Consider the following 27,283-nt stretch of genomic DNA (forward strand, 5'->3'; position numbering starts at 1 on the left):
ACATAAAACAAAACAAAAAAAGTAAACAGTAACTTAGGTCCCACTACAAAAAAAATACATTTTAGAAATAGATAGAGATTACGAAACAAAAAACAGTAAACAGTAACTTAGGTCCCACTACAAAAATACATTTTAGAGAGAGATAAAGATTACAAAATAATAAGTGTTACAGAGAAATAAATATTGCAAAATATATGTTTACAATAAAAATATTCGGTATTACAAATACAAATTTGGGCATACATTTGCAACTTACAATACAAGAGATGTTAAACACTGTAGTTCAGGAACTCTTCTAATGCAATAGGAACTGCCTTAAGGTTTTTTTAAACAGGAGATCATCATCTACCAAACACTTAATTCTTGAAGGGAGGGCATTAAAAATCTTACAGCCACTGAAATGGACTCCTTTCTGCACCATACTTAGATTTGGCTGTTCATAGTGGATATCATGTTTCCTTCTAGTATTGTGACTGTGATATGCACTATTCAGCTTAAAGATGGATTTTTCTTTCCTTATGAAGCACATCAATGAGAATATATATTGCCCAGTGGATGTAAGTATTTCAAGCTTCTTAAAAAGATTCCTGCATGTGGCTCTAGGTTGGACTCCACACATGATCCTTATGGCTCTTTTTTGTACACACAGTACTTTTTTAGCCAGTGGCTGATTTCCCCAAAATATAATTCCAAATGCCATAATTGCATGAAAGTAACCATAATACGCTGACTTCATGGTTTCCATATTTCTATAAGAAGAAACAATGCGCAATGCATATGTTGCTGAACTTAGTCTTTTGCACAGATCCATGATGTGGTTGGACCAATTCAGTTTGCTATCAATATGCAAGCCTAGGTATTTTGAGGAATCTACCCTGGTTATTGTCTGCTCACCTACCTTTACAAATATTTCCTCATCTTTGGATGTTTTGTGGAACTGAATGTAGTTTGTTTTACAGTAATTTAAAATAAGACCATTAATGTTGAACCAGTTTACCGTTTCATTTAAAACCTTATTTGCTGTTACCTCAAGCTTATCTTCCGAATTATCAATAAGTAGTGTAGTGTCATCCGCGAAAATGGTGAATCTACAATATTCCGTAGAGAGAGGAAGATCATTTATAAATATAATAAAAAGTAAGGGGCCAAGAACTGAGCCCTGCGGCACTCCACATGTAATGGTACCCCATTCTGAAGATATTGGGACACCATCTTGACTATCTACTACAACTTTTTGTTTTCTGTTTGACAGATATGAGTCGAGCCATTTCCCTGCTGCACCACTTATACCGAGATGTGCAGCTTTTTGTAAAAGAATTTGGTGATTTACACAGTCAAATGCTTTTGTTAGGTCACAAAATATGCCAATCACTTTCAGTTTTTTGTTGATAGATTCCAAGAGTTTGCCAGTAAATGCAAATATTGCATCTTCTGTTGACAAACCTTTCTGAAATCCAAACTGACTTTTGCTGAAGCTATTGTGTTCACTGAGATGCTTAACTATCCTGGCATGCATTAGTTTCTCTAAAACTTTTGAAAAGCTTGTCAGTAGCGATATTGGCCTATAGTTAGCAGTATCCGTCTTATCCCCCTTCTTATACAGCGGTTTTACAACTGCATACTTAAGCCTCTCAGGAACTATTCCTTGCTTAAGTGACGCATCAAAAATGTGGCAAAGGACTTTACTTACATGGCTGGAGCAGTATTTTAATAATTTGTTAGAAATGTTGTCAATTCCAGCAGAGTTTTTACTTTTCAGGGATTTAATAACTCTTTCAATTTCTTGAACAGTGACTGTTTTTACCTTCATGTGTTGCACTAAACCAGGTACTCTAGCTTTCAAAAGATTGATGGCTTGCTTCATGGACCCTTGTAAACCTATTTTTTCTGTTACTGTTAAAAAATTGTAGTTGAATGTGTCTGCAACTTTTTTTGGATCGCTAACGAGATTACCCTCACTTTTGATTTGGATATTTTCACTACAAACTGCATTTTTCCCCGTTTCCTTCTTTACAAATTTCCAGATAGTTTTTACTTTATTGCTCGAGTTGTCAATTTCTGCCTTCAAGCACATGTTCTTTGCTGCCTGAATTGTCTTATTCAGCACTTTATTGTAGATTTTATAGTGTGTAATCCTACTGTTATCATTTGAACTCCTGGCTGCAGCATATAGTTCTCTTCTTGTTTTACAAGAGATTTTGATGCCTTTAGTAATCCAAGGCTTGTTTCCTGATTTGAACAGGTTTTCTCTCACTGATTTTTTAGGAAATGTTTCTTCAAAAAGGCTTGTAACTTCATTGATAAATATATTAAATTTTGTATTAACATCAACTGTAGCATATACAGGAGACCAGTCCACAAGCTGTAATTGCTGATTAAAGGTTTCAGTGGTGTGTCTGTTTATAATCCTAAATGTTTTCCAAATGAAATTTTCTTTTCTTTGTACATTAATTTGGTTTAGAGTGAGGAATTGCCCTTCATGATCAGAGAGCCCATTTATAATATTTTTCATGGTTAAATTATTGCAAATATCCTTATCTACAAATACATTATCTATTAAAGTGCTAGAGCTGGCAGTTACTCTAGTTGGAGTGTCCACCACTGGTACTAAATTGTAACAGTACATTAAATGTTCAAAATCTGTCTTGTTTCTATTTTCTGTTAAAAGGTCCACATTGAAGTCACCCATAACAATGATAGATTTAGTTTTCCTACATAGGTGGGCCAGAAGTGATTCAGTTTGTCTTAGAAATACCTTTAGATTTCCAGCAGGTGCCCTGTAAACAGCCAGAACAATAACAGTTGCACTATCTACTGTTAACTCAATGCCACACACCTCAAAATGTTGTTCATCACAGTATTTGCTTAAATCTAGGGATTTATACACTATATTATTTTTTATAAATATTGCAACACCACCTTTTTCCATAACAGATCTACAGTAATGAGTAGCTAAACTAAAGTTCTCAATCTGTATCATGTGGATCCCATTCTTAACGTGATGTTCTGAGAAACACAGTATATCAGGCTCACTTTCACACTCGTCTTTTAAATTTATTAGCAACTGGTCTATTTTATTCTTGAGGCTACATATATTTTGGTGGAATAAAGATAAAGTTTGATTTTTTCTCACCTCTGCATTTGCGTGATGTTTGCTAGGAGTGGCTTTTTCCAGTACATTAGTTGATAGTATTGCTTGGGGTGTGGAAAACTCATATTGATCACACGAGAGAGATGCTTCACGCAACTTTGAATCCTCATCTCTCGTGTTACTCACCATAAAAAACGCTGAGTTTGTTTTCTGTTGCGTGTAGGACGGGCAATAGTTACCGCTGAATATGTTGTTTTAGCTGTTGGTTCCGCCACTGACGATTCTGCTGCTTTTGAGGATGTAACAATTTTCTGTAATACCCTGTATATGTAATGGGTGACATCACAGTAAGTGGAGGAACTATACCTCACTACATTCTGCCATGTCTAAATATAATATGTCAGGCTTTTACTTTCTCCCCATTTTATTATCAGTTTCTTGGTAGTTCTCCTTTTACCTTTAGTTGCCTTGTTTGCAGGAATATTGAGCTTTTTGGTCACCCCAACACCGCTATATGCGATCCAACACGACACACGGCATTTCCGGTAAGCTCAATCTCTCTGGTGAGCGAGACGACCATTGACCAATGATCGGCATATATAGTGGAGCCATTCGTCTGACTCTCAGCGTCCATTTAGTCACAGAGCATGTTGTGTAGCTACATCATACAAGCTGAGTTGTCACATCGGCCCCAGTGGGGTCACAGCAGAATGGCTCATGTGACTTTTTTTAAAACTAAGTGCCAACATTAGTCTCTTGAGAGCCATTTAGGCCACTAGACTAAATAGATTCTGCAGTCGAGAAAGACACTTTATAATTTAATAATAAAATTAAATAAATAAAGTTTAATAATAAAGTTAAGGCCAAAAGAGATAAAGCTAGTGTTCTTTATCCCACAGAATCTTGGTCAAACACATGTAAATAAAGAGTATGTGGCCTGTGAAAAGTACGACACTGCTGGTATATATCGCATCAGTTGTGACAATTGTCCTGCCAGGTATGTGTGGCAGACTGGCAGAGGGTCTGCTATTATGTTTCGAGAAAACGATAGTCTGAGAAATTTGAGGTCTACTTTAAGTAGCCACTTACGTGATTCTGGCCACTCCATAACAGGTGTAGTCAATAATTTAAAGGTCTTACACAGAGAAGTGAAGGACTAGATCTTTAAAGGAAGAGATTGAAATTATGTGGAGTCTAAAGCTATACCCCAAACACATCCTTAACAATCAGCTGGAGTTAAGACGTTACAATATACTGTCTAACTTTGATTACCTTTCAAAGATATAGTGTCATATTTGCATGGTTATTGATCCTGGGCTTGTTGTTACATGTTCCTACATCTCGTCTATTTGGTTTTACAATTTTTTTGCCAACATATTTTATAATTTATACGATTATGCTGTGTAACAGAGGCCTCAAATATTCCCAAGATATTTTGATTGAATAAAAATGTTTGTAGCTTTCCCTGCTATGTGCACGGTGATGCTAGTGCCCTCCATGATACACATGAACACACTGGCACACTGAGCAGGCTGAAGCACTGCTGTCTGCAGCTTCCCAGTATGAAGTGAGGATTCATAACCACGGGCATTCAATGTAGCTAGCTGGGGCTTTTACCTTTTCTTCTTTTGTTATTTTGCTCTTTTCACTGTAGCTAGATGCACTTTTAACATTTCAGTTTTTCAACCTGTCAATTTGAATTACGACATCCCACTTGTTGTGGGTAACAGTACATTACTAAGAGATGTCGACTCCCACTCCTTTTTGTATCTGGGTTTAAACATGTCACTGATGTGTGAGTAGCTCATATTGGTTGTCGTCAGCATAGGTTATTAGGATAGCTATCTGTTTATCATAATATTCATTGTACATTTCCTATCTTGTACACCTGAAGATGTGATTTGAAATCACAAAAGTTTATGTGTTCCCATAATAGTTCATATACAAGTGAAAGAGGTTTATTTCAGAAACACTTCATAATTAACTCCACCACTAAAACAGCTTTTAATTCAACAGTAAATGTGTCTCCAAACAGATTATATCTGAAATTGACTGCCTAGTCACTTGTCAGGACATCGCTCAGCTGGAGACAGTGCTGCCACTGTTACCACTGCCACTCACCCTGCGCCCTCTCCTCACGAGCAGCGCCCTCCGGACTGGCGGCACGAAGAGGTCGGGGTCTGGCGGCGGCATGCTGCGGTCCCCCTCGCAGGCGACGCCCGCCACCCACGATGCGACGGCGCCCACGACGAGTGTCAGCAGGAATCCCAGCACGACGACCCACAGGTACGACACGCGGTACAGGTAGAAGTACTCGCTGCAATGTGGGGGATAATATGTATTGTACATACATGTAACGTGTGGATCCCAGGTGTGGGGTGCGTGTGACATCACGATATAACTGCCAATGTTGTTGTTGTGGTCTTCAGTCCAGAGGCTGGTTTGATGCAACTCTCTGTGCTACTCTATCCTGTGCAATCTTCTTCATCTCCCAGTACCTACTCCAACCTGCATCCTTCTGAATCTGTTTAGTGTATTCATCTCTTAGTCTCCCGCTATGATTTTTACCCTCCATGCTGCCCTCCAATACTAAATTGGTGATCCCTTGTTGCCTCAGAACATGTCCTACCAACCGATCCCTTCTTCTAGTCAAGTTGTGCCACAAACTCCTCTCCTCCCCAATTCTGTTCAATACCTCCTCATTAGTTATGTGATCTACCCATTTAATCTTGAGCATTCTTCTGTAGCACCACATTTTGAAAACTTTTATTCTCTTCTTCTCTAAACTACTTATCATCCACATTTCACTTCCATACATTTCTACACTCCATACAAATACTTTCAGAAACGACTTCCTGACACTTAAATCTATACTCGATGTTAACGAATTTCTCTTCTTCAGATACGCTTTTCTTGCCATTGCCAGTCTACATTTTATATCCTCTCTAATTTGACCATTGTGAGTTATTTTGCTCCCCAGATAGCAAAACTCATTTACTACTTTAAGCATCACATTTCTTAATATAATTCCCTCAGCATCACCCAATTTAATTCGACTACATTCCATTATCCTCATTTTGCTTTTGTTGATGTTCATCTTATATCATCCTTTCAAGACACTGTCCATTCCCTTCAGCTGCTCTTCCAGGTCCTTTGTTGTCTCTGACAGAATTACAATGTCATCAGCAAACCTCAAAGTTTTTATTTCTCCTCCATGGATTTTAATACCTACTCCAAATTTTTCTTTTGCTTCCTTTACTGCTTGCTCAGTATACAGATTGAATAACATTGGGGATAGGCTACAACCCTGTCACAGTCCCTTCCCAACCACTGCTTCCCTTTCATGCCCCTTAAGTCTTATAACTGCAATCTGGTTTCTGTACAAATTGTAAATAGCCTTTCTCTCCCTGTATTTTACTCCTGCCACCTTCAGAATTTGAAAGAGAGTATTCCAATCAACTTTGTCAAACACAGGCTTGCCTTTCCTTAATCTATTCTCTAAGATAAGTCATAGGGTCAGTATAGCCTCACGTGTTCCAACATTTCTACTGCCAATACGGAATTTTAATTGAACGCTACTCTTTCCGTTTACTAAACTACCCCATACACTGTGCATTTTTTCATACTTCCATCCTTTTATTCTCAGGTGATGCTTCATTCCACTATTATGAGCCACATTAGAATGTTTTCTGCATATTCTTTACTGATTTTATGTTAATCTCGTTTTATGAGACATTGTATTTCATTAATAGTTGCTTGTAAGTGGAAGGTACACAGTGTTTCAATAGCTTTTCAATAAATTATTAGGAACAGTAAAAATGTCTTGAAGTACTCATATATGCAGAAATGTTAAGAATAATCAAGAAGTTAGTATTGATTAGAATGAAAGCAGTTGCTGACGTGTGTGAATATTACCAGACTATCAGTTTAGTAAGTCATGGTTGTAAAATACTAAAACAAATTCTTTACAGAAGAATGGAAGAACTGGTAGAAGCTGACCTGGTGGAAAGTTTGTATAGATTCTGGAGAAATGCAGCAAAATATGAGGCAATAGTGATCCTACAACTTATCTTAGAAGATAAATTAAGAAAAGACAACCCTACATTTACAGTATTTGTAGACTTTAAGAAAGCTTTTGACAGCCTTGACTGGAATGCTCTCTTTTAAATCCTGAAGGTAGTAGGGGTAAAATACAGGGAGCAAGAGGCTATTTACACCATGTGGAAGTTATAACAGTTGAGGGAACAGAGGAAAGCAGTCATTGAGTGAGTGAGGCAGGGTTGTAGGCCTATCACTAATGTTATTCAATGTGTACATTGAGCAAGAAGAAAAGGAAACCTAAGAAATATTTGGAGTAGGCATTAAAGTTCAAGGAGAAGAAATAAAACTTCTGAGGTCTGTCAATGACAGTGTAATTCCCTCAGAGGCAGCAAAGGCCTTGGAAGTGCAGTTGAAAATTATGGACAGTGTCTTGAGAGGAGGATATAAGATAAACATCAACTAAAGCAAAACAAGGATAATTGGATATAGTTTAATTAAACCAAGTTATGCTATGGGGATTAAATTAGGAAATGACACACTTGAAACAGTAGACGAGTTTTGTTATTTGGGCATCAAAATAACTTAGGATGACTGGAGTAGAGAGGACATAAAATTTAGACTGGCAATGGCAAGTAAGGCGTTTCTGAAGAAGAGAAATTATGTTAAAATTCAGTATCAATTTAATCTTTAGGAAGTCATTTCTGAAGCTATTTTTATCAGTGTATGTAGCCATGTTCGGAAGATAGAGTTCACACATGAAGAGACTAGAAGCCTCTGAAATGGGGTCCCATGGAAGAATGTTGAAAATTTAATGCCTAGATTGTGTAACTAATGAGGAGGTACTAAATACAGTTGGGGGGCACAACCACACTAGAGGAAGGAATCGGTTGATAGGAGACATTCTGAGATACCAGGTGATCAATTCTGTACTGGAGGGAAGTGGGGGTTGGAGGGAAGGGGGCTGTAAAAATCATAGAGGGAGACCAAGACATGAACAGAGTAAGCAGATTCAGTAGGATGTACGTTGCAGTAGTTACTCAGAGATGGAGAGTCTTGCACAGGCTAGAGTAGCATGGAGAGCTGCATCAAACCAGTCTCTGGACTGAAGGCCACATCAACAGCAATAAAAAATAATAATAATAAATAACGAAATATATGTTCACATTTTGTGCATGTCCAGGTGTGCAATGGGGACATGTGGTGATAAACACTGGAACCAATCCTTATATCGTTCAGTGTAATAGCATCGGTGCTCTTTTTACACACTCGTGATCTACAGCCTTAACTAAGACAGGTAGTGCAAAGCTGATCTTCACTAATTTTCTCTTTTAGTTCCAGGTGAGAACATAGGAAGGCAGGCTGTGGTGTCGACACTGCATTATCTGTGGCTAACATTATCCCAGGCTGAAGTTATCGCTGAATTGTTACTCGATATTTTATTAAAAAGATTTATGAATATAAGTCCTATATGCTATGGAAGGTAGAAAGTGTACGAGATGTGGCAGTAGCTGCTCCATGCCTGCTCGGGTGACTTTTGGCACCCACTGTCCACAACCTCCTCACTGCCCCACTACTACTGCAGGCCGACACCACCGTGGACATTGAAGCTCTTGACACTGTGCTTCCAGGTGATCAGCTGAGTTGTGAAATACACGTTCCTGTATGATATTTCAACAACAGACACAGTCGTCACCTTTGGGAGCTGCTAGCTGGGTCACTATGCATACTTGCTGCCTGGCCTACAACTGGACCGAAACACTGTCTACGTCGCACAGTTATTCGTAGCTGAGACTGATTCCTAGTGCCAGTTACACACTGTGATCCTCTTTTGTTTTTCAGAGACCGCACTGATATTCCGTGAAATGCAAATGCCTTCAGTGTTTACCACCCCTGGTGGGAAAGGTGCCCAGCCTTATTTAAACTGCTATCTCCATCCCAGTTTACTAAACTTTTTGGACTTCTTTGTATTGCTAGAATCCTTAATTACAGCGTCCCAGAAACTTTGCGTTTACACGAGGACACTGGCCTTAGAGCATTTCATCTTGAGATTATATCAGAGGCAGTGCTCAGCAACAACTGATTTGCCAAGCTGTTTTAGTTGGGTGTGCCAGTGAACCTGTTCTCAATTGTTCTACTAGTCTGCCCGATGTAAGATATGCTACATACACTTGACCTTCTGAGAAGCACATCATCTCTAACATTGCAAGCCACATTGCTTATCTTTGTTGACGTGAGTGAAGGACTGTGGATGCCATTTTCCATACAGGCGTACTAATTTCAGTAGATATTGAGTAATTATTTGTATGTAACCTCCCCCCCCCCCCCCCCTGTATCTCAGGAGTTGATTACAAAGCCCACTCAGTGTACCAATCCAACTAACCTCTATTTCAATACACTTCTTGTAGATGATATAATTCTGCAGCAGTGCTCTCATGATATGACACTACATGAGGAAGGCTTTGCTGCAATGCCCATAGTTCGTAATAATGGCACAGTACAATGAGCCTACACCTGTGTAGTTCTGGAGTACATCGGATAGTGATTCAGTTGGAAGTAATGTATAAAGTAATATATCTTTTGTTATTATAATATTTTGTAACAATAGCAAAGTGTATTTCCTTAGTTTTAATTTATTGATTTATTTTGATGTTTGGGGACCCATGTTTCTTATGTCACATTTAACTATATTCCTTTATTTCTGAAATCCTATGCCTTTGTATTTTGAGTTTCCAGGATGAAATACTGATAACCAAATGTGAAAAATTATGTTCCCACTTATCAATTATCAGCAGAGAATTTTGGTCTTATCAATATTTAAAACTGTTAAAACCCCATTTTAAATTTATTGCATCTGACACTAATTGATTATTCAAGCTTAACAAAACTTAAATTACTATTTGATTAAAGTATTATACACATTCCATTTGTGAACAAATACCGATATGAGTGATACTGTACAATCCATCTTATATCTTTGGTTTATGTTTCTCTAGCTGGAGGTAGTTGGCAGTGAGCTGTGGAGAAAGGAACCCGTTTTGTAACTGTGTTGATGATCAGACATGTGGAGGCAAAACTGCAACTTCTCTCCATTGCACCCATGTGAAACACATTGTTTATGTGTGAACAAATCTGAAAAACTGAAATTTATTATTTTATTTATTTCTTTTTTTTTTTTTAAGAATTTTATTTTATACCTGATTAGATAATTCTGAGAACAAGACAGAAATACATTGTTGACTATTTTATTGCATGAATGAATTGTGCTAGTATACTGAGACCAAGAAGGAGAAGGATATATTGTTCTGAAACATTGTCAAGATCCAGACACCCTTTTGGTAAAATCATACCCCATTTTTTTTCCAGACAGCAAGCAAGAACAACAAGTACAACAATGTACTTATGATTAGTGTTATTCTTAACTATTTATTGTTCACTATGTTAATGAAATATTTCTAGCACCTGAGCCCTGCAATTTCTTTTAGTCAACTCTACATATCGTGTCCACAGACAGACGTGTGACTTTTTATTGCAGCAGTTATTCAAACATATTTTAATCATACAGCAGGGCACGGTGGCTTTAGAAGACCCACTACATACCAGCTAGTAAAATATCTGGAACACCAAGAGAATGTGTATTTCAGAAAAAATCGTGTCATCTCAATAAAACAAACATGTGAAGCAGTGCAGCAGGAGCTAGGAGTCAAACTCAGCTATAAATAGTGGTGTAATACAAATTTTAACATCATTCTTTACGAAAAGATATCTCCAAGTCAAAAACAAAGTCATATTCTATGAGAACATGGGAACATGTCTTTCAGCACCCACGTAAGGAACTATAATCTGGGAACTTCCCTCCATTACTCAACAAAATAGACCAATTAGTACAAAATAAGTCATTAGGTGGAATCCTTGGGAATCTCTGTGCACCCCCCCCCCCCTTTCCTTCCAAATTGGGGCATCTTTACATTCTCACTGTGCACTCAGAACTGTGAGGAGCGACGTGACGCGCGATCGACAGGTGTATTACAGACACTGTCCTACAGATCTGTGCAAAACTTCATCAGGGTTTCACTGTGGTTTCCTTTTTTGCAACTGATTGGACCTTACTTTCTGAACAGCCCTCGTATGACTTTCTTTAAAAAAAAAAAAAGTAAATCCAGTGTGGAATGTAACAACATTATGAGAAAGATAATTGCAGTCTCTGGCTACTGAGACCTGACTTGGTTTGTGGTCTCATCAGACAGAGACTGCTGTCATCTATGAGTGAGCCCCATTTGAATGTCTGTGTGTGTGTGGGGGGGGGGGGGGGGGGGGGCGGGGACGTGCGCCCAATGAGGTCTTGTTGGCCAAACACTCATTTTCTGGTGCCTGTCTGCAACTCAGTATATCTGCTATATGGTGAGTAGCAACTATCCTTTTCACAATACTGTTACTAAGAAATGAGATCTATAAAGAAGAATCTAGACCCCAAAACAGGTTCTATGCGCTATTAAAAATTACATATCAATAAGCAAAGTTTTTCCTCTGTAGCATGGAACCCGTGAGGTGTGGAACTAACAACTTATGACCCAAACCTTCCCCCAAAGGGATCAAAAGAATGTGTGCTTTCAAACTTATAAACTAAATATTTTAATGTCATGCAGGTGATAGCAAAGGTGATATAATGTGTGAAAAAAGGGGAAAAAATTGAATTTTGTGAGAGTCCAGGCAGCAGGTACACTTAACAATACATCTCACGTCAACTGAAGAAGATGACTGCGTCAGTCGTTGAAGTATCGTGTGGAATAATGGAACTGACAACTCTGCTGAGCACCCAAAAGTACAGTGTTAATTTATGACGCTGCGGAAATGTGAGAGGAGATGCTGCGGCCGACCTGGGGTCCTGGGTGGGCGGCGGCGGTGTGGCCGTAACGTTGAAGTCGCAGCCGTCCGTCCTGGTGGGCAGCCTTACTGCGTCCGGCCGGGGGACGCCGAAGCCGACCCACATGGAGAAGGCGAGCCCCGTGGCCAGGCCCGTTATGGCTCCCTGCAACACCGTCACGTAGCAGTAGGCGTTCAGTGGGAAGAGGGGCTGAAAAATAGTCAAAAGAGTCTGCAGGGGCCTGAGAAAAGTTCACGTCGCTCTTTCAGTTGACGGTGAGGAGAAAGAACTGAAGGATGAGAAAGCCTCGTGGGCATCTGTCAATATTTATGCAATCTGGGCAAGACTAATACTGCCATTTCTGATACCAAAGTATTTGGGAAATTCGTGTCGATTGTTAAGAAAAGTAACGAGGAAAAATGTCACTGATTACTACCCTTAAAAGTGAAGCAACGGGAAACGAACTTAACCATCCAGTGGGTTCACCATTTTTCGTAACACAAGCCGGCATATGGTATACTTTGTACACTTGTAAAGAGTAGTGGTCTTTATGATACCGAGATTAAGATGTGTGAGCAAAATCATTGTTTAATCTTAGTTTGATTACACAACCGTAAAATAAACTTACATACCCTTGCTAAAGCATTGCTTAACTAAACTATAATGAAATAAACTTTCATTACGTCGCTCTGTTGCCACGAATAGGTGTTACTTCTCGGTAATGACCCACGGTATACAGCTGCATCAGACCCCAACCAACCAATTATTTGATTACTAATTAACTCGTAGGGAACAGCTTCATTAGGGGGTTTTGCTGCTAGCTCACCATCTGTGTCACTTTCGTGCATGGCCCATGAATTTTTTTTGTTTCCTAACTTGCTGTTTATTTTATGTTACTGCTAATCACTTGGACATATGTCAATCACCAATCCAGCTGAAGCAAAAACGAAGGAATTGGTATAGCCCCACAACTGTGAAAAAACAATGGAATAGTGCAAAACAGTGTCATTTGTGTTGGCGGACTTTTTACTGATTGCTGCCGCTTAATGATGTCGGCAAAGATACGGACATTCTATAGTTCACAAAGCTGACCATCAACTGAGCTGTGTGTTAATAAATGTGAAGAGAAACGAACACATTGTTCCACAGTGTTGGGATATCATTTAATAACAGTGCACCACATTCAACTATCAAGCAGCAGAAGGTGCAGATGTTTATGTGCAAGTTCGGTAAGCTAAAACTGTTATATGACATATACTGAGCTGTTACAATTCTCGCAATGTCTGTCTCAGTTTCACGGATGGCTGCAGTCAGGTCAGTAAGTTGACCTTAACACTGGAATAGCAGTCTTGCATTGCTAAAACTGGTGTCTCATGTGTCAATTCCTTTACTGATACAAAGCGAGCTGGTGCATTGGTTAGCACGCTGGACTCCTACCTGGGAGGGCCACAGTTCAAATCTGTGTCTGGTCATCCACGTTTAGGTTTTCCATGATTTCTCAAAATCAATCCAGCCAAACTCCAGGATGATGCCTTTGGAAGGGCATGGCCAATTTTTTTCCAAATCCTTGAACATCCTGAGCTTCTGCTCCGTCTCTATTGATCTCAATGTCGACTGGATTAAATACTAATTTTTCCTTCCTTCCTTTCTTTCTTCCTTCCTTCCTTCCTTCCCTTCACACATGTATTGCATATTCTCAGGACCCTCCCAAGTCCTGGTTTTTCAGAACTTTTGCTACAACTGGTTTCGAGATTTCATTTTATAATCATTCTTAGTATTATCTTCGGACAGGTGATATGAAAGCCTACACAAGCTATCACCCATTTTTTAACTGAGTGCTATCAGGTTCCCTCCTTTTATCTTTCATTTATTCACACTTAAGGATCTATCAGAGTACTGCTCATCCTAATTGACAATTATTTTATAGACCGATCTAAAGCAAAAGGGCTAATCATTGCAGTTGGCACTATGGCACTATTATTTCGTTTCTCAGGGAACAGAGATGGATAGATTGGGGAATGTTAGAAGGAGGGGTAGCTCACCTGGACACCAGAATGAAAAGGAGCCACTGATTGTGACAATGAGGGCAGAGAGGATGAAGGAGGGAAAGGGAAACTTTTCTGAAAAAGAGAAATACCTTAATTTCTAACACATATTTAAGTAAGTTTTTTCTGGAAGAATTTGTTAGAAATGTGTCATTATATGGAAATTAGACAAAAACAATAAACACTACAGACAAAAAGAAAATAGAACGTTTTCAGAATGGGTGCTACAGAAGAATGCTAAGAGACATGTGGGTAGTTTGGATAATTACGGAAGATGTACCAAATCAAATTGGAGAGAAAATAATTGTGGCACACCTGAACAAAAAAAGATCAGATGAGTGGTACACATCTGGAGGCATCAAAGAATCATCAGTTTGGTAACGGACGGTAAGTGTGGGGGACAGAAATTGCAGAGGGAGACCGAGGCTCAAACACAGCAAGCAGGTTCAAGTAATGAAGGTTGCAGTCATTAAGCAGCTTAGACATGACGTGTTTGGGGAGAGCTGTATGTAACCAGTTTGTTGGTGATGTTCACTATGTAATGGAACAGCTCAATAGTATCAGTGAAGTATGTGATAGACTCCTAATTTCCTTTATGGTGCAACAAGATATCTTCCACTATTTTTTTGGATTACAACATTAAAAAATTAGTGTAACATTCACGCACAAACTAACAAAAATTTATATAAGGAAAACTATTTTCACACAAATAATGTAATTTTAAAACTGTCATGCATATTTTGTGCATTCATGTAACTAGAAACATTCTCCCCCTCCTCCTCCTCACCATCACCACAATTACTACTACTGTTGGCATTAATATTGGATACTGAACTACAAAAATTAAAAATTAATTATAAATGAAATATGCACAAAGTTGCTTATATTTACAATGTGATTGATACTTACAGCAAGCAATATCTTTGGATGTTTTGGACCCGCTGACCCTTGGCGAGCAGCACCAGTTACAGTCTGACATGTTTTGGAAGTAAGTTTCCGTGTAGCATAAAGGCAAGGTGCATTGTGTTGTACAGGATGCGACAATTCAGATAGGGATTGTGACGGTAAGATTAGAATAATTACTGCACGAACAGAGGCATTCAAAAATCATTCTTCCTGCACTCCGTACATGAATGCAATGGGAAGAAATCCTAATAACTGGTACAGTGGGACATACCATCTGTTACGCACTTCACAGTGATGTGTATGGTAGAAATATATATGTAAATTATCAGTAAAGATTGAATGAAATGTGGAGAAACGAAGTAACCTGCCTGTTACAGATCTTTTAATATAGTACACACAACGAAATTTGAACCCTAAAATCTCTTCCGCGTCTGTAGATGCCTTGTGCAAGCCACAACAAACCCTGATAATGAATTAACACTGAATGGCAGATAAAACAAAATCATTTATTTCAACACTGACAGGAAAACAGGTCTCATGTCGTCTCTTGTATTTACTTCTGAGAACACTGAGGGGTAATGGTACAAACAGATCACTGTGGGAGTTTGTCAGGCTTACTATGTCTCATCTGCTTTACTTCAGTTATTTCATCACAGTGCCAATAACAATAGATAAGTGAGTTCACTACCGGTATACCTCGGCATCCCAGTTCTACACACCAGACATCTCTAGCAGAGTCTCTGGCGAGGCAGCAGGACGAGGGGTACGTACCGGCTCGTTGGCGTGGGGCAGGAACATGCCGAGCGAGAAGAAGCCGAGCACGGGTCCGCCGACGGCGCCGAATATCGTGAGGCTGGCCTGCAGCACGCCACCGAGGAACTGCGCCATGAAGGCCAGTCCCAGGAACAGCAGTCCAAACACCAGTGCCAGCAGCTTCCCCACAACCGGCGACCGCGACTCCCCCAGCGGGTGGCCCCGGTACCGCACGTACAGTGGCTGCCGAACACCGCAAAACTGCGTCACCGTTTCGTCACGAACGGCAATCGCACAGCTGGCTAGCGACCACGTACGCAGAGCCCCTGCACTAACACGGGAACCGATACCTGTCTCCGCAACGTTCCGGCGGTGGTCTCTCGGCAGTCTGCTCACGGTATCGTGACAGTAATCCGTGTTTACACCGATAGGCCAAAATTGTGAGGCCACTGCCTATTGCCAGATTCAGTGCAGCCTGGTGCACTGTAGGTATCTGATGTGAGAACAAGTGGCTACGAGCACTGTGGAAACTGCACAGCTCATTGGATTTTGGCGTACTACCGTCATTAGCATCTACAGACAGTGGTCGAAGGGTGGTGGAATCTAAAGTCGGTGACAAGGTGTTTAATGTCTGTGCCAGGTAACAGAGTGTGGAGGTCGGTGGCTCGCCTGCTCTGTGAAGAGGCACGGATGGCAGTCTTAGCGATATCTGAACGAATTCACCATACGCGGCGTGAACTAGAGGAAACTAGCGGTAAGCTCTTACATCTCCATTTATACATCAGTAACATAATGCAGTGTTATGACTGGAATAAGGTGGACTGTCTAACATTCAGGACCGTGGAGCTCAGGGCAGAAATGGCAACTAATAGACAATAAGAGGAAATTCGATGGCCTACAGAAAGGCAGAGGTGAAACATCAGTCGCTGGCAACTCTCAAACTGTGATTAACATGTCTGGGAGAGAATTAACAAAAGAGGAACATTCAGTTCTGTCGAAAGGAGGCAACTTTCCAGTCACGCCACTAAAGGTTCCTACGGAGGACATTATAGCGAATGTGGAGGCAGGAATCCGTTTGTTACCATCGCACTCCGAGGATGAAATCGGGACTGAAACAGCCAGAATATTACGCCAAGCGAAACCATCTACCAGCAATTTGTCTCAATCGGAAAGGAGGGCACTGAGGGAGATCAATGCGTGTAAGAGCATTATTGTACTTGCAGCCGATAAAGAAAATGCTACGGTTTTGCTGAACACCGAAAATTATCACAAGAAGATTAGTGACCTTTTGGATCCTACTATGTACAAAAAGCTTCAGAAGGATCCTACAACCAAAATATTGAGAAATACCAATCAACTGGTGAAACAATCTTCTCTTTCTTTGGATGATAAAAAACAACTCTGCAAAACGAAGCTTATCCACAAAGACTTTTTGGACTCCCAAAGGTGCATAAACCACAGGTCCCATTGAGACCAATTGTGAGTGCCATAGGATCTCCGACACAAGAGGTGGCCAGATATCTCACCTGCTTGCTGCAACCACACATCGGCAGAACGGACAGTTACATTAACAACTCGGCGCATTTTATTGAAAAACTGAGGGAGATTAACATCAGCCCAAGTGATATTCTTGTGAGCCGACGAGTAAGATCGGAGGTTTCTGTTGATGTGATAGATGTTGTTTACAGAGATGAGATCAGGAATTTCAATCAACTGTATCCAATCCATCCAAGCAATTCGCGTACGCACAACAGAAATGACAGAGGCTATTGGAATCTGCCTCCGACACCACAACAAAACACTCAAAGAAATAATACGCACTACACTGGGACAAATCCATTCAATATTAGGAGAAACAACTCGCAGCATTGGCAAGGAAACAGTAATTATTACTATAATGGTTATCCAAACAGTAATTACAATCAGAACAATAACACTTATATTCAAAATAACAACAACAGAAGATGGAACCGAAATCATAGAGATCAAAGAAGAGAGGATAACAGGTACCATCCAGGATATTTTCAGAGAAACAACGTACAACAACATCCAAACATGTATTGCACGAATAACAGTAATGACAATACCAGTTACAGTCATGGATGAAATAATGTATGGGGAAATCACAATGGACCACCGCCACGACACATGCAATACAGCAACCCTCAATTCCTACCTAACGGAACTCCCAATGCGACGCGAGTTAATGTCAACAACCAAACAGCTGATACTTGGGTGACGCGCGGCAGAAATGTAAATATTATTGAGTTGGGCAATGAACCCAACCCGCAGCAACAACCGAATCTACCAGAAAACAAATGACGACCGAGCTAAGCGCTCGAGTTACGGTCGATAGGGAGCAGAGCGCAACGGAACCGACGATTTGTTTTCTCCGATATGATGACAGTAAGAAAACAGAAAAAGAATTATATCAGGATGTAGATTTTAATAGTACCAGTAAAACAAAGAAGATTATTCAGGCTGTAACACGAGTTACGATTGGTAGTTATGAAGTGGAAGTAATGTTAGATACAGGAGCAGCAGCAAGTGTCATTTCAATGTCCTTATATAATGAACTCCAACAAATAATGAACATACAAACATTGCAAGTACAGAATTGTCACATTATAAGTGCCACCGGTAACAAATCGAAGAATGTGAAATTTCAAGCGCTAATTAACTTCACATTTTCAAATATACCACTCAATTACAATTTTCTGGTAGTAGACAAATTAGTTATGCATTGCATATTAGGAATTGACTTTTTGAATGAATATCAAGCAATCATAGATTTAGGAAAAGGGAAATGTCATTTAACCGTAAACCAACAACAACTGACAATAGGGTTAACACAGGGTACAAACTTAAACAGTAAACAAGGTAAGTTTGAACAGTTACATTTTGTGTATCCACCAGCAACAAACATATGTGATTTAACTTTTAATGAAGCTGTAGCTCAGGAATTATACCTAATGATTTATATGAAAAATGCACAGAATTTGAATATCTGACAAAGGAACAACAACTTGAATTACTTGAAGTTTTGCAGCAATTTGCTGAGGTATTTGTGGAGAAACCTCGAATTATTAGAGGCTATACTTATGAGATGGATGTTAAACCACACAAAACATACTGTAGAACATATTATAATATTCCTTGGTCAAAGAAACCCGCAGTTTTGAAAGAGATTGAAAAAATGCAAGCTTGGGGTATCATTGAAAAGGTCACATTCACCATATTGCAGTCCGATCGTAGCAGTTAATAAAGAGGATGGTAGTGTAAGGTTAGTGCTGGACGCACGAGAAATTAACAAAGTTATAATCCCAATCAACACACGACCTATAAATTTGGAAGAACAACTTTTAAAATTTCATAATGTACAGTATTTAACCAATATCGACCTCCGCTCATCGTTTTGGCAGGTGAACCTCCATAAAAACAGTCGTAAATACACTGCATTTCTATGTGAGGGACGTAGTTATCAATTTTGTGTTCTACCCTTTGGTCTACGAGTGAGTGCTGGAGTATTTATTGAAGCCTTAGATGCTGTTCTTGGACCACAATTGTTATCGCAAATCACAGTTTATGTTGACGACATTGTCATTGCCACCACTACTTGGGAAGAACTTGCTAATCTTTTGAAGCAACTTCTGACTAAATTTTCTGACGCAGGTGTCACTATCAATTTATCAAAGACGAAATTAGGGAGGAGAGAAATCAAATTCCTTGGTCACATCATATCAACTGAAGGCATTTATCCAGACTCAAGAAAAATTGATGCAATAAAGAATTTTCCATCCCCACAGAATCGTAAACAACTCAAAGCCTTTCTTGGTCTATCTTCATTCTTTAGGAAATTTGTACCCTACCACCTTCTTAACAGTCCACATCTTCTATCTTTACTCAAAAGAAATAATATTTGGAAATGGACAGAGTTCTGTCAGACAGATTTTGAAGCGATTAAGAATGCTTTAGTTAATGCACCGTTGTTATGTCATCCTGACATGACGTCAGACTTTTGCCTAGTAACAGACGCAAGTTCCTATGGGCTCGGAGCGTTTTTATTCCAAATTCATGTAGAAAATGAACAAACAGTCATCAAACCTATAAGTTTTGCTAGCCGCACGCTCACTGAATGCGAAAAGTCCTATTCAGTGACCGAGTGCGAAACACTTGCCATAGTATGGCTACTTTCTATGGGGAAAACGTACTAAGCTTTATACTGATCATCAAGCTCTTTCTTTCCTGTTATCATGCAAGTTATTACATTCACGTCTTGCACGCTGGTGTGCATCACTACAAGAATATGATTTTGATATTATATATATAAAAGGAGAATCCAACATTATAGCCGATGCTCTATCTCGTTTGCCAGAAGGCCTACAAGAATTTTCAGATGTGACAGAACAAACATCAGATTTCAAAATTTTACTCATGTATGACGGTACATTTGCACCTTACTACAAAAACATGTGCAGGAAGCTAGCCATATTGCAGGACAATGATCCCAGGTGGATCCAAATAAAGAATAAATTACGTGCAGGAACAGACCCACATCTTGAAAAATATTACACATTACACAAAGAAGTATTATTTCACCGACGAAACCCTGAATCACAGCATTGGTGTGTTTGCTTACCTGAAGCTCATGTCGATGATTTTATTTTATTTACACACAGAACTTGGGGACGCTATGGTGTAACCAAATGTACAGATAAGATTATACAATATTGCTATTTTCCAAATTTAAGGCGAAGAGTATTGAGTAATATTAGGAAATGCATCATATGTCAGAAAGCCAAATATTCTAATCGCACAAGCACAAATGAATTGCACCCAATCATACCTAAGAGGCCATTACAGCTAATTTCTTTAGATATTGCAGGACCCTATCCACAAGCACGTGGAGGAATGAAATACATCCCTGCTGTGTTAGATGTTTTCACAAAGTATTTAAAATTATATGCTTTACGTTCAGTTTCTACCACTGCTATTACCAGACGTCTATTAACAGATTATTTTGTAAGAATAGGAAAACCTGAAGTTATGATCACGGATAATGCAACATATTTTACCAGTTTAAAATGGAAGACTTTTATTGAAGAACAGAATGTTAAACATATTTCAATTTCAAGATTTCACGTGGCAGGAAACCCAGTAGAAAGAACATTTCGGGAATTTGGACAGTTTATGAGAACACACACACCAGAGAAGCACACAAAATGGGTAGAATACCTAGCACCATTTGAGCAAATAGTGAACAATTTAACTCACATTTCTACTGGATACACACCAACTGAATTAATTATGGATAAAACAGAAAGAAATGAATGGACAGACCCTCCACCTAAATTTACAGCAACAACAAATCATGTTAGTTTAGAAGAAAAGGTAAGACAAGCTTACACAACATTATGTGACAAAGCTAAGGAAAGAAAGCAGAAATATGGCAGAGGTGTCAGGAAAGCACAAACATTTCAAGTTGATGAGTTAGTTTTACTAAGAACACATCCTAAACCCACAAAACTGAAACATTTAAACAGAAAATGGCAGATCTTATATTCTGGACCATACCGAATTGCAAATATTCCACACCCTGGCTGTTATTCATTAGAATATCCATTAACACATAAACCCAGAGGTCTACATCCACACAGACATTTGAAAAAATACATACAATAAAATGTTAGCTAACGAGAAGAAGATAATTAATATGATATACAGTTATGATGAGCCTACATTTAAGTTATACAGATACTTACAATCTAATGAATGCAGGTAAGTCTAGAAAGCAATGTGAACCATCCAATAGCTAATTAGATATTTGGTTATAAGAGGAGTTGCTATTGAGGCATACACACATTAGAGGAGGCAGAGAACTGAACAGAATTATTTTCTTTAGGAGGCATGTGATAATAGTAATGTTGATATGAGTGATGTGAGTGACTGAATGAGATGAGTGAATGTAATTTTAGTTTAATAAGAGGATAAATAGTAAAATGGAGAGACATAAATGGAATATAAGATGAGAAAAGGGTATTATTATTGTTGAAGTAAAAAAGTAAATGATGATGAATAAGAGGAATATGTATATATATATATATATATATATATATATATATTTATATATATATATATATATATATATATAATGCTGAGGAATAAGTATGTTATTTCGTGAAGAATGAATAATGGATAGGTGAGAATGTTATGAGTAATTGGGAATATGTTGAGAGGAGAGAAACGAGATTTGAACGATATATCACATGTACTCATGGAATACAGAACGAAAGTAGTAGAAAGAATATTATTTATTGAAAGATTGGTATGCCTGAGATAATAACATATGTGATGTCTTATATATTCTTATAACTGCAGGTGAAAGTATAGATTTATGTGGAAAGAATTATTTACAGCAGCCACTGTTGGAAATATACCAGAAGATTTAAATCTATAACACTTTAACACTAAACTAATGGGAACTTGTAATGAAATTTTTGGAGTTATGTAGGCTTGACACTTCAGATTGGAAGAATTATTTAAGAGAACATATTTAGCAGTCATCTAATGACATAATTAAAGCTCATCTACTGTACTGAACTAATGCACCATTAAATAGAAAGGAGTAAACAAAACATCAGTCCTCTGTTGTGGCTCATACTCTCATCCCTCCCTTAGAAAAATTTATACATGATGATGAAATATTTGACATTATATAATTCGTGATTATCTGACAGTATGGAGAGACATACACACACATTTATTTATGAATAGAACTTTACAGGTACCACAAGGTAAATACAGAATGGATATACAGCATGGAACACAGGGGCAATTATCTAAGAAGATTTATTTATTTATTAAGTAAAACATTTATTTATATTGCTTGATACTCATGAAAGGAAGGAGATGAACTACACAAACTTTATATATATATATATATATATATATATATATATATATATACATACACTTACCATACTGATGTACATACTTGTAGGATCCTAACATATTCAGAGGGGCGTGGGGACACCTCACTTAGAAACGGTATTAGGTATGGGAACTTTTACGTTATATTAAGTTAACATGTATTTTATTTATCATATTTTATTTTGTGTAGTCCACTGTAGGAGATGACTTTACTAGTACTTATGAAGTAGTTAGCAACCATCCCATGAACCTATCCTCCTACAGAGGGCTGTCTTGAAACTTGAAATATGTGTAAATTTTATTTCAGGAGGCAAGATGAATTTTAAATTGAATATTCTAGCGAGTTGCCACAATTATCTTCAAACGTTGCAAGCGTAACGAAAAAAAAAAAAAAAAATGGAAAAAAAAGAAATGAAAGAAAAAAGAATGAGATAACAAATAAAATGTATATTTCAATCTGAATGTAATGTAATTCACATGTCAGCACAATGATATTGAATGTAACGTAAAAATTTACTATATTTATCATTTAATTCTGTATATGTACTATATGACAATAATGTAACTAGCTCATGTAATGATTAATTGTAAATATTTGTATATTTATGTACTTACTATATCAAGAAATGTATTTTAAGGAGATGTTGATGAACAGCAAAGGACTTGTGAATATAGCACATGATTCATATAAATGGAACTGAAAATCCAAAGAAGAAACCAACGTGATGGTACACTGGTCAAGAAATATTTACGTAGTGCCAATATGTCTTGAAGTGTATGGTGTAGTGGAAGCCGGCAGGTCTTCAGGTTGGTGTAAAAGACAAGCTCATCACCTGTCGTAGGCAGTGAGGTGTTTCCTGTGCCCTCATTGACCATTTATACCCCGGTAGACGCCACCAAAATTCGACTGCTGGAGATCACAATTTCGTGTTGACACATTGCACAAACTTTGGATTTTCTTCAAGTCACACGCAAGAGATCAAGGCAGTACACACACACACTCAGAATCAGATACTACGTTTAAAGACATTGGAGCAATATAATATAAACATTTATTGTTCGAATTAAATCCATTGTAAACACGAATCATGTGAACTGAATTCAAACGCTGTGCTACAGGCGTCTAAAGCTAGCGAAATGAGGGATGCTCAACTACCGGACTTACCGATAGATGGCTCTACCAGCTGATTACTGTCGTCTGTATTGACCGCCATATTCGAATTTGGCAACAAGTTTCTCTCGGTCTGTACGGTGTATAAGGAATTAAGTATTATCGAAATGGTGATTTCTTGTTCCGCTTTCAATTGTACGAAGCGATGGAGTAAGGAAAGTGACTTACCATTTCACAGGTAATAGGACTACCGATACAATACGATAAAAATACAGACTTAGTGCGTTTGCTAATGCGATGTTTTTGAACAGGTTTCTCCTAAAGCACCCAGAGCTGCTAAAGAAGTGTATTACTTCCGTGAAGCGGAAAGGTTTTAATCCTACGTCTTGCAGTTCTCTTTGCGGAAACCATTTGCGACAAGATGATTACGTAGTGAGCCCTAGAACGTGGAAGAAACGTCTCAAACCCGAAGCAGTGCCATCAGTTTTTGACTTTCCGACTCATTTGATGCCACCAAATAAACAGCGACGATGACATGTTGTTAGGATTTTGAGTGACAACGAATGCTTCTCCATTTGAGGTAGCTAATTAATTTCCTTACTATGTGTGTGCTTTTTACTTTTGTGAATTTATTTCGTACGAACACAAATGAGCTACATAGGTCTAAGCAATGTTGTAATACAGGTCCATATTTTTGTTTTTAGCGTTCTGTCATAGAATCTGTGCTCGATTTGCCAGCTGCAGAACCTACTGATTGCGTGGAGAATGTTGTCAATGAGAATTCTTCCGTGGAAAGCATGTCCCAATTATCCAATGCAGAAGCTGCGAATTGTGTCAAAAACGTTAGTATAAGGATGTTTTCACACGCCCAAAGTTTTCTTATAATATTTTTTCATCAAGCCTTGAGATATTTCAATCATATATAACGAAATTATTTCTTGTTTCAGAGTGCAGTTGGTTCTTCAGTAATTGATTGTGGTATACAGTCGAAAGTAGAAATGGAAGACAAGGCGACCGAAACTTGCAATTTTTTCTCAGACATTGTGCACGAATTAAAACGTAAACTGAAGTGCGTCTGTGAAAAACTTCGAAGAAGAGAGAAGAAAGTATGTTCCATGGATGACATCATAAGTTCATTGAAGGAGAATGGGCATCTTCCTAAGAAGTTACATAATTTCCTCAATCATCAGAAAGGAACACAAGTGGAATCAGTGTGCAATTTAGTGAACAACTCTCTCTCGTCAAAGGGTAATAGATACACAACAAATGTGAAAATGTTTGTGATGACTGTGTACTTTTATTCACCAGCAGCATGTGATTACCTGCAAAAATTAATGCCTCTGCCCCATAAATCATTGATTTCCAAATGGATGGCAAGTGTAGACTGTGAACCTGGCTTCTTAAAAGATTTTTTTAAGTACATTGATTTGAACCCAATTGTAAGGGACCAGTTCAGCGATTCATGTCTAATTGTAGACAGTATGGCAATTAGGAAGCAAGTAGTTTGGGACCGAGGAACTAAGCAATACACAGTTTTTTTTTTAGACTTTGGTGGGGAAGTTTCTCAGTCAAAAGAAGTAATAGAGGCATCTAAGGCTCTGACTTTCATGCTTGGCTCTATTAAAGGCAAATTTAAATGCCCGATTGCATATTTCTTTATCAACGGTGTACAGGCAAATAATCAGGCCACACTGATAAAATCTGCTTTGAGAGGCTGCATAGTTCTGGCATTAGGGTTTGGTGTGTTACATGTGATGGCTGCAAGGTAAATATAAGCACTTGGCTGTACTTTAAATTTTTCCAAGGGTGATTTTAAAAGCCACTTTCCTCATCCTGTGGAAAAATACAATGTTTATTGTATCTTTGACATGTGTCATATGATTAAGTTAGCCATAAATGCTGTAGCAGAAGTATCTATCGAGTCTCCAACTGGCATTATTAGATGGCATTTCATTGAGCAATTGAAGAAGGTACAACAAGAAGGAGGTATGACATTTGCCAACAAACTATCAGAGCAACATATAAGTTATGTAAATAGAAAAATGAATGTTTCATTAGCTACACAGACTTTGAATTCTAGTGTGGCAGATAGTATAGAGTTTTTGAGGAGGGTTGGTGAACCAAATTTTAAAGGAAGTGAAGCAACAGTAGAATTTTTGTATTATATTGATAGGATTTTTGATATTCTGAACTCCAGAAATCCATTAGGTAAAGGGTATAAGAGCCCCCTGAGACTTGACAACAAATCTTATTGGCTTGGTATTTTCAGACACTAAAAATTATATCAAAAGCTTAAAAATTATTGGTGTTCCGTTGCTGCTCCATGCAAGAAGTACTTTTGCTTTTGGGATAATTTTCGATATGCAATCAGTCAGGCACATAGCTCTGTCAAGTATGCTTCGTGTCGAATCTCCTCTGAAGTATTTGCTGACATATAAACTGTCACAAGTTCACATAGGGCTTTTTTTTCCTGCTTTCGGCCCAGAGGTGGTTGGAACAACAATCCAAATGCATACCAGTTCAAATGTGCCATGAGAAAGTTTCTCTTGGGTAACAGTGTCACTGTAATGAATGAGAATTGATCAAATTTTAATGTGTGTTGTGTGCCACCTGTTTATGATTTTCATGCAAGAAAGCATGTAGTAGAAAGTGATGAAAGTGTTGCAGAAAATGAAATAGAGAAGTGGTGTGCACTTCTTGATGATAAGATTAAGTTCTCATTTTACAAGCAAAACATAGTCTATTATATTGCAGGATATGTGTCATTGCGCTTGTCAAGGCAGATCACATGCAAAGACTGTCTTCACATACTGAAGCCACCAGTAGTTAAATCTGCATTAGAATGTGATGCTCTCTATGCTTTTCCCAATATGGCCAGTAAAAATGCATTTGTAAATTTTGTTAACCGGGGAGAACTGGTTAAAACAAATGGCTGTGTATACTCTGTTGTAGAATACTCAGATAAACTGTTTCAGATGTTTGTGATTGCTGGGGATATGCGACGGAAATATATACAGGCCAAGATTTTGCATTCTGTTAAAAATAATTTTGTAGATTACCCATTTCCTGCTCTTGGTCATGATTACCGTTATGAAATTGGGTTTGAGGACTTACATCAGACTCAACTTGTTTGTAAGATTGCATCCCTGTACTCCTGCATACGCTTAAAAACATATGGGAAAAAATGTCTGCTGAGAAAATTTTAAACAACAAATCAAGTATAAGGCAGAAGTTAAATAAACTCATATTGTTTAATCATGTATAGTGCGCAAATTGGAAAAGATTATGTAATGGAACATTCCATGCAGACGGGTGTGACATTTTGACAGCTTTTTTAAAACTTTGTCCATAGATTTGTTGTTGTGTAATGATGAACTTCAAAGGACGAATCACATTGAAGTAAAATTAACTCTTTACGTCCTGTGTAGATGTTGTAACAAAATTGTAATTGTTTATTATATAAGCTTATTTTAAGATGTTTGGTGTTACAAAATATGCACTTGCATTAAAAACAGGTGATTTGTGTGAAATTAATGGAAAAAAAA

At 38.2% G+C, this 27,283-nt stretch overlaps 1 protein-coding gene across 1 annotated transcript in view; it reads right to left on the reverse strand.

Annotated features, from left to right (window-relative positions):
- The window catches only part of LOC126213500 (putative sodium-dependent multivitamin transporter), a 616,831-nt gene that overhangs the window by 238,124 nt on the left and 351,424 nt on the right, over positions 1–27,283 (reverse strand). The window contains exon 2 of the mRNA XM_049941337.1: positions 22,675–22,701. Within this exon, the coding sequence (XP_049797294.1) occupies positions 22,675–22,689 (15 nt within the window). The 5' untranslated portion in view covers positions 22,690–22,701. The remainder of the gene's footprint in view (positions 1–22,674; positions 22,702–27,283) is intronic.

The sequence above is a fragment of the Schistocerca nitens genome, chromosome 11 (assembly GCF_023898315.1).
Source record: "Schistocerca nitens isolate TAMUIC-IGC-003100 chromosome 11, iqSchNite1.1, whole genome shotgun sequence".
NCBI lineage: Eukaryota > Metazoa > Arthropoda > Insecta > Orthoptera > Acrididae > Schistocerca > Schistocerca nitens.